Here is a 9325-nt window from a genome sequence, read left to right as displayed (position 1 = left end):
TGTGTAACATTGCATATGTGATGACTAGGATTCGGACGTGCAAGCCAAGTCTGGAGAAAGTTGTGATTTTATCTTGCGTCGCATATTCGAGCAAAAATTTCAATTGAGATGATGTGTTTTAGACGCATGTTGCATATGTGAGGACCACCGCGTGCACATGCGACCATGTCAGAAAAAGTTCATTATTTAAGCCTAAAATTAGGATTTTTAAGTGTTTTTCCTTAAATCCTTGGCAGCAATTTTGTGAGGCTCGTTCTACCTCTTCGATCTCTCCCCCACAAACATTTAAATTCTCTCATTTGATATTCAACGTTGGATCAATTATTGCATCATTAATCATTGTAGAATCTTTCTACGATGATTATTAAGCTATCACGCTTTACCTCTCTTCTGTGTCGATATATTAGTCATACTCAACAGTATTTCAACAACAAAAGTTGCTAATCTATCCAGTAACAATGTTGTCCAACTTTGAATACATATTTTATATAAATATATGAAAAGACTGAAAAATCTAAAAAGAGAGGGAGTTATCCTACATACTTTATCTACTTATCCTTGAGCTTGAGTTGAACCTTTTAATTTTCATTGTTTGTTGTTTGTAGATTACCACAAAGCAAGGGAGCAAAGCTTTAGGATTCAACAAACATAGTTCCTCAATATCTGAATGATTACTTATCTTTTCAGCCAATGAATCAAATCCTGAATCAACGTTTTCTTGAATTTCTTCAAAAGAACAATGAACTCTCCCAGCTATTACTCTACACATTATAACTGCCTTTCTTGTAAATGCTCTATCATCAGCTAGCATAATTGAATCAAAGGCTTTTCCACTTGTGGAAGTAGTGTAAACTCCTAATGCACCTTGAAATTCCTTGTTAGTAGAAAAACCATGCCTCAAAATTTGACATACACCACAATAGTGTAAAGTGCACAAACTATAAGAACCATTTATGCCAAGAGAGCATGCAATGTTGGTGCCATGGAACATTCTGCAAGGCAACGTGGATGATTAATATGTAGCTTGTAGGCATTAATCTTCACCATTTCTCTATACTCCTCAAAGCATGCAAGTGTTTTTGGCATGTTGTGGACTTTTAAGATGCAATCAATCTGCCACAATTCAGAACTAACAATGCTTGTTCCACTTTCACATATTGTTTCCACAATCTGCCTAGATGAATCTTCTTCAAGTTCAGTCACTACAAAATAGTATGCGTAGATGAGTCTTATTGGAGCTTATATATTGGCATAAACACTTGTAATACTGTTTGAAAGAGCTTCATGACGTGTTTGTAAGTTGTTTTCAGCTTATTTTCATTTGATCTCTAAGATAGCTTATGAAAACAATTTGACATTATTTATCTTTTATTATAGAAATAATTTAAACACAAGTGTTTATGCTATAAGTGCTTGATTAAGTTGTTTATCTTGACATGAAAATCATAAGCAGAATCAAAATGCTACTATAGATGATGAAAACTGTTTAATCAGAGCTATAGAAGTCAACACATGTTAAATGCAACAAGCAAAGCATAACATGAAGAAACCAGGGACAAATTTTAAACAAGACTCAAATTCCGAAGCACCATAAACTCAACATGTAAATTTAACTAGGAAGCTATTTATCATTACCTGAATGTTCAGTGATATGGTGAGTTTCAACATCATTAAGGTTTTTCAGTTTCTCACCGCACTTGTGACATATCAAAATTGAAGGACCATCATCAGAATCCATCTGAACCAACAACCTTGTTCGAGATGAGACATTTTCTTCATTATAATCAATAGGATTGGTTAACCTTGAAGATGTCGATGCTCTTCTAGTTGTACGAAAAGAACCTTCAAAATCCTTACTTCCACTGTTGCATTGGCAATAAGCACGACACGAACAAATTTGACCTATTGAGCTATCATGAAGAAATTCATGGATTAAAGGATCACTTATTTCAATGCTCCCTTCAGATTCTTGATACAAACTTGATGAATTTGTTAAGAACCTCTTGCTTCCTTGGATGATATTTGAATGATCAAGTAAACCTGACTTTGTTCTCTGATTATTCTTACCTTTTTGGTGCCTAATTGTCTTAGGATCATGAACTTGTTTTGGGTTTGGTTTGCATCCAAGCTTTTTTTTGAGAGAAACACAAATTTCAAACATTTTGTCTTTCTTTTCATTGTACTCTTGAAACCTTCACAAGGTATTCACAAAATAAATATATTAGAATATTTTTCCATGTATTCCAAATGCATAGGCAAGTAAACAAATAAGGAATCTAATTAAAATTTTATTTTCATTTACACGGTTCCTTCATATGCAAGTATTTTACAAATAAATTCCATGTGTAATACATTATTCATTGATTTCATTTGAGTTGACATAAACTTCATGATTATTTATGAATCTCAAGTAGCTTCTAATGATATTTGAAACAGTTATCCATGAGGAAACCGCGAGACCGTAATTGTCCAATTTTATTTTATTTTGAAGGATTTTGTCCAACTTTTTTAAATAAAATATATCTTTTTTGTCATTGAAATTAAATTAATCAACTTGGAAATGTAGGGGTGACAACATTATATTATAAAATAATCAAATAAACCATGTTATGTGATTCTTTCACAACTCAGAAAAGTTTAGGATAAAGTGCACTTTCCCCCCTTAACTTTCAAAAACTTGCAATTTTGGCCCCCTAACTATGAAAACTACAATTTTGGCCCCCTAAGTTTTAGCCACATTGCAAATTTGGTCCTTTTGGTCAATTTTGACCGGTCAATGCCCATGTGGCATGCCACGTGGGTAATTATTAAATTCAAAAAATAAAAAAAGCCACTTAATCATTTTTTAATAAAATAAATAAAAAATCTAATAAAAAATTCAGAAAATATTAAAAAATTCTGGAAAAATGAAAAATTAATAAAAAATTCTGGAAAATTGAAAAATTAATAAAAATTAAAAAATTGAAAAAATACGGAAAAAATTTAAAAAATCTGAAAAAATACGGGAAAAATTTAAAAATTCTGGAAAAATTAATAAAAATAAAAAATGATTAAAAAAATAAAATAATCTAATAAAATTAAAAATAATGAAAAATTCTGAAAAAAATAAAAAAGATTAAAAAATTCTGGAAAAATGAAAAATTAATAAAAAATTGAAAAAAATATAAAAAAAAAATCGAAATTTTAGAAAAAATTAAAAAGATTAATCATTTTTAAAAAAAATGAAATTTTTGAAATTAATTTCGAAATTTTCATTAGTATATATGTCGACTTAGGTTTTTTCAGTGTATTTATTTCCAAAAAAAATTCCGGGAATTTTTGTGTATTTATAAACCGGAAATTTTTGTGTATTTATAAACCAAGAATAAGGGAAAAAATATGTGTATTTATAAACCGAGCTTAGATTTTTTGTGTATTTTTCGAAATTTCGAAATTTTCATTAGTATTTTTTCCGGGAATTTTTGTGTATTTATAAACCGGGAATTTTACAATGAAAATTTCGAAATATGCATATTACAATGAAAATTTTGAAATTTTTTTAAATATTTTCCAGAATTTTAATTTTTCATTATTTTTCATTTTATTAGATTATTTTATTTTTTTAATCATTTTTTATTTTTATTAATTTTTCCAGAATTTTTAAATTTTTTCCGTATTTTTTCAATTTTTTTCATTTTTATTAATTTTTCAATTTTCCAGAATTTTTTTCAATTTTTTTATTAATTTTTCATTTTTCCAGAATTTTTTAATATTTTCATAATTTGTTTGCAATTTTTTTATTATTTTTCATTTTTCCAGAATTTTTTAATATTTTTTTATGATTTTTTAAATATTTTTAATTAGATTTTTTATTTATTTAATTAAAAAATGATTAAGTGGCTTTTTTTATTTTTTTAATTTAATAATTACCCACGTGGCATGCCACATGGGCATTGACCGGTCAAAATTGACCAAAAGGACCAAATTTGCAATGGGGCTAAAACTTAGGGGGCCAAAATTGTAGTTTTCATAGTTAGGGGGCCAAAATTGCAAGTTTTTGAAAGTTAAGGAGGGAAAAGTGCACTTTTGCCAAAAGTTTATTAACAAATTTATCAAGCAAACAATTTGAATTCTTCAAGCCATTGCCTTCTTTAATTAATGATTTATGATTAGGTCATGAAAAATTATAAATTTATATAGAAATCACAGCTCTTGGAAATGTCCACGTTCTGCTCTGTCTCTAGTTTGAGCAGTATTCAATGATATCTAGCTCTGAAATGTCAAAGCCTAATAATACACTTCCATCGTTGCTAAACCTTTGTTTTAAAATGCATTCATTTTAACTTTAGTTCAAAATATTAAGTGTTTTAGAAACTCAAAATTTAATTAGTTTTTTTCCAACTATACTCCAATATATATTTTTTTTTTGACGGAACTATACTCCAATATATTTGGAGTGGATTAGATACAGAATAAATATAAGAATTTGTTTTTTTTTTTTTACAAAAATAAACGACATTCATTCTCAATCAATTTGATAGATAACATTGATACAATACAAATTCAAAGTCGCTAAAAACAAAAAGAATGGATTTGTGAACAACTTCACAACATTCATGTTAATAGCACATAACGGCAAAATACATAAGCCTACAAATCTGACTATATTCAAGTCTTTAGAATATTCATGTCTCCAGATTTGCAACATTGATGACACTAAAGTCGTTGATTGGATCTGCATTTGATCAAAGGTAAATTTTTAACCTAAATCAAATGAACATCATCACGGAATATCAAAAACACATCGTACAAAGACATAAAATCAAAACAAACAATGACGTGTTAAGACGACAAAATCACAAAAACATACAAAAGAAAACTTAAAATATGTGGGAATCACTTGTTTAATTAAAAGAAAAAGAAAAACAATTTAGATGGGTGATTCGAGCCAAAATTGATCTTAAATCACCACTCTTTGATGAATCAAGAAGAAGAAAAAATAGTGACGGCTAGATTTAACGGGGAGAGTTGTAATGAAGCAAATATAATAATTTGTATAGTATTTAATGAATTAAAATAAGGATATTTTACCATAATACATATATAAATAACTAAGTAATATGATTGAGCTTAGACATCTAAATGAGTTTGAAAAGAAAGTTCAATGTTCAAGCGCTAACTATTAACTTGACATAAAGGAATAAGGTTGTGAACGTTTTCTTTTTAATACTCTCTAAAACTCATTTGTTTATTGAATAAAATTCATATGGATTTGATTATTTTATATAAGGTCCAATTTTAAAATGAGTATTAAAAAAAGAGTGTTTATAACAAAGTTTCATTCTTAAAACATATGCAAATGAAGGGAAGGGACTTCATCCTCAAAAAACAAAAAAGAAGGGACGGGAGTGCTCCCTTCTTAACAAATAAACAAAGTTGATTTAAAAGAGTCAAATATATTTAACTTGGTTTAAAATTTAGACAAAAAACATATATTTCATCCGTTTCAAAATGAGTGTCGCTTTAGTAAAAAAAAAAATCAAAATGAATGTCACTTTACATTTTCAATACAACTTTAATTTTTTTCTTCCAACTTTACTCTCTTCAATTTTTCTCTCACACAATTTTCAATGCAACTTTCAGTTTGTCTTTTTCTTATAAAGTAAGGGCAGTTTAGTAAAAGTGTTATGTCTAATGATTATTTCATTTCATTCCTTAATCTGTATGCAATTGGCTAAAGCGCCACTCATTTTGAAACGGAGAGAGTAACTTTTTGAATCACTTTGCTTATATATTTTATTACGGAAATTATATACATGTGAATTGAAGCAAAGAATCTACTTCAACTTTGCAATCGTATATGGAATCTAAACAAATCGATACAGAGAGACGATTCAAGATTGAAAACTAAATTGAAGGATGAATCTGAAAAGGTATTTTCACATAAAAATAAACATAGAAAAGAAAAATAAATGGAATTAAGATCATCTATGTAAGGTGGATGTCAATGGTTATAGTACCACTTTAAAATTTGGGTTATGTATAACACAACTCTTACAAAATTGTCTTGTAAAAGGAGGATTATCTCCTACTTATATTTAGAGTTTTATCTCACCCAATGTAAAAAATTTCACCCATCATTTTTGAACACCTAAAAGAGAGACAAGTGATAAAAAAAATACGTACAAAAAAATTAAGATTTAAATATATTAGAGATGTATTATTTGAACAACTATTTGTGAGACAACTTTTAAGATAATCATAAATTTACAAAAAAAAAAAGGTATTAACACGAAAATCAAAACAATTCGAAAGATAATGTGATTATAAGAGAGAAAGTTGTCACAAAAGTTATGATCTCCAATGGTTGTACAAATATCATTTCTCAATATATTATTAGTCTCTTTAAATATATCAAATTTTTATTTTAGTCCCTTAAAAAAATTCTTCCGATTTATTATCCCTCTAAATATTTTGTTTTCAATTTTAGTCTGTTTTTTTACAAAAGCTCACACTTCGTGTTCCAAACTACTTTTTTTATGACATATATTGATATAAGACTTTAAAATATCACTAGTTTAATGATTTAATTTTTATTCTTTATTAATTTATCTACAAAAGTTATCTTAACCATTTACTAGAAAAAGTCTTAAAAAATTATAAATATATAAAAAAAAAAAACATTTTATGTACAAAAGTTGGTGGATTCTAGGGTGAGTGAGCTATTAAATCCCTCACCGGTGGACCACTAATAATAGGCGTCAGATTAATCAAACTACACACATCTTATTGTACATTATCTACAGTGGATCACAAATATATTTTTCTCTCATCCTAAAACCATGGTTCTAGGGTGAGGTTGTTTCCACAACTGTTGCCTGGGTTAAAAACACAATCCCTGGTTTTGCAGGCAGTCAGAGATTAAAAGGAAATTCAGTCACGTATGAATTTCAAAATATCAATTTTTTTGTCTAATTTTTTTTAATGCTTTTGGTTGAAATCATCATCTTCAACCTCCATTCCAATTTAGGAGCAAAAAAGTGATTCTGCAATAAAAATTGAGCTGAGTACCGCTTTCAAAGGTTCATGGGTTTTGCTAAGATAGTTTTTGGATACAATAAGAGTGGTGACCTTTTAATACACATAAATTAAGAAATATAAGTTATTTGAATTCCCATTAAAAAAAGAGTTATTTGAATTCTACACACCGAAAGAAACACATTGAATAAGAAATTAACCAATTTAATTTATTTTACAAGTGAAGTTAAGAAGAATAAAAGGGTATAAGTTTCCCGTTAGATCTTTATAGAATGATTGAGTTATAAAACAACTGATATTTGAGGGAGAACGATATATTTAAATTTTGAAAGATAATTCATAAATTCAAATGAAATGTATTATTAAGGAATTAACGACAATGGGATTTGAGAAGGTGATAGATGAAAACAAGGAACACAGCAAAACTGCAAATTAAGGAGAGGAGAAGAAAGAAAAGAGATCAAATGCAAGAAGGTGCATGATAAAAATGTGGACTCATTTAATCTAATGGTTGTTAGACATGGTCCACCGGTGAGGGACTTAATTGCTCCCTCACCCTAGAATCCACCACAAAAGTTATCCTTTTTTATCTTTAAATGATGCTCTAATGACAATTGTTAACATTTTGTGAAGAAAAAAAACTTGAGACAAGTTTGGTGCATTGTAAAAATAGAAGTTCTTTAGAAATACTTTTTGGATGGCCATACTTCAAAATCACATATATGAATTATGAAAGTCGCTTCCTTTGCTAATGATACTTTTCTTTTCTTGTCTCCCATGAAAAGAATCTAGGAAAGGGGAAGACAAATAGAAGAATAAAGTAAAATGTAGCACAAATTAAAGCAACTTTCACCCTAAGATCACATATTATTTGCTTTCATATTATGACATTAATATGATATACAGCAAACGTGGTACAAACTTTATTCTTATTCCTTCATTACAAGTGCTTCTGAATTCACTATTTAAATAGTCAAGAGCCATTAACATGATATACCTCTTTATGTCACAAACCTATTACTAAAGGAATCGCCATGGCCAAAAACTATGGCTTCCTTATTTGCATACTTGTCATGGTGATGGATATTGTTGCAGGCATACTTGGAATTCAAGCAGAGACAGCTCAAAACAAGGTACTTAATCTCTATTTAGACTTAGACACTTTGGTTTCATGTGTATGTTTAGATTCGCAATGAACTTGTTAGAATTACGATAAGTCACCATGATTTTGCAAAAGTTACGTCTGTAGCTTAAATCTACCGTAACATCAAACATGCACTTGATCGTTGAGATCACCTTTTCAATCAGCTTTATTTTTAATCTCTTTTGCAATATGAAAACAGGAGAAGCCTATGAAGATGTGGATATTTGATTGTAGGAATCCTAGCCATCAAGCTTTCCAATTAGGACTTGCAGCTCTTATTCTCTTGTCTCTTGCTCATATAATTGCTAACTTGCTTGGAGGCTGCATTTGTGTTTGCTCTAAAGACCAATATAGATCAGCTACAGCCAATAGACAATTATCTGTGGCTTTTCTCATTTTCTCTTGGTAAGTTGCTCCAAAACATTTATTTTTTTATTTGCCTAGCTATTGGCCTAGTGGTCACACATCTTGAAATAAATGCACACATCATGGACAAATGTGGTGACTTCAGATTTAAATCCAGAATTTTACATAAATATCTTCACATGCGAACCACTAGATTGTAACAACGAGGACATTGTTTAATAAACGTTCAATTAAAACTATTTTATCCAAACACGTTTGTCTAATGCACTTTTATTGAACACTTCCAAATTGCTTCTCAACTTGAATTAAAACACAAATCATGATGGCCTCTTATTCTTAATTTTTTGCATGGAAGTTGGAACATTTTGTTAGTCCTATTCTTAAACGTTATTCATACGAAAAAAGACATTGAAAATTTGATGTACATGTGCAACATGCTGAATATCTATGTGTGTAATTTACAGGCTCGTGATGGCAGTTGCATTCTCCATGCTAATTATAGGAACATTGGCAAACTCAAGATCAAGAAAATCATGTGGGATATTATTTAACCATAGGTTTCTATTCATAGGTGGCATTTTGTGTTTCATCCATGGATTGTTCACTGTTCCTTATTATGTTTCTGCCACAGCCACCAGAAGAGAAGAAAAGAGGCAACTAGAAAGCCTAGGGCCCGCCGTAAGACGAACTTAATTAATTAGAATTTCACCAAAACGTTGCTAATTGCTTGCTTGCTACATATGAAATGTACATTTTTTTTTCAATTAAATTGATTGAATGAAAAGTCAGATTTTTCTA

The 9325-nt window shown here is 29.2% G+C and overlaps 1 protein-coding gene and 1 pseudogene across 2 annotated transcripts; one reads left to right on the top strand and one right to left on the bottom strand.

The window, feature by feature from the left end:
* Positions 1–403: 403 nt before the first annotated feature.
* On the bottom strand, positions 404–2254 carry LOC146943740 (uncharacterized; annotated as a pseudogene). The gene is made up of 2 exons (XR_015028113.1): positions 1636–2254; positions 404–1202 (listed from the first exon to the last, which is right to left on the bottom strand). The product of XR_015028113.1 is annotated as an uncharacterized LOC146943740 (transcript).
* A 5715-nt stretch (positions 2255–7969) lies between these two features.
* LOC146943739 (protein DESIGUAL 2-like) lies at positions 7970–9325 on the top strand. Its single transcript, XM_085742010.1, has 3 exons — positions 7970–8150; positions 8361–8566; positions 8992–9325. The coding sequence occupies exons 1-3, from the start codon at positions 8052–8054 to the stop codon at positions 9218–9220; spliced, it is 534 nt and encodes a 177-aa protein (XP_085598136.1). The 5' UTR covers positions 7970–8051; the 3' UTR covers positions 9221–9325.

This window comes from Medicago sativa, chromosome 2 (assembly GCF_051527215.1).
Source record: "Medicago sativa cultivar Bolivia chromosome 2, Bolivia_mono, whole genome shotgun sequence".
Classification (NCBI taxonomy): domain Eukaryota; kingdom Viridiplantae; phylum Streptophyta; class Magnoliopsida; order Fabales; family Fabaceae; genus Medicago; species Medicago sativa.
Note: the sequence above shows the minus strand (reverse complement) of the source record. Positions and strands in the feature narration are given on the sequence as shown.

Bases quoted from the DNA above. Each gene is read 5' to 3' on its own strand.
- LOC146943739 (XM_085742010.1), top strand. From the start codon at position 8,052: ATGGCCAAAAACTATGGCTTCCTTATTTGCATACTTGTCATGGTGATG. The intron at 8,151-8,360 runs GTACTTAATCTC...ATATGAAAACAG, and splicing joins CAGAGACAGCTCAAAACAAG to GAGAAGCCTATGAAGATGTG. The intron at 8,567-8,991 runs GTAAGTTGCTCC...TGTAATTTACAG, and splicing joins GCTTTTCTCATTTTCTCTTG to GCTCGTGATGGCAGTTGCAT.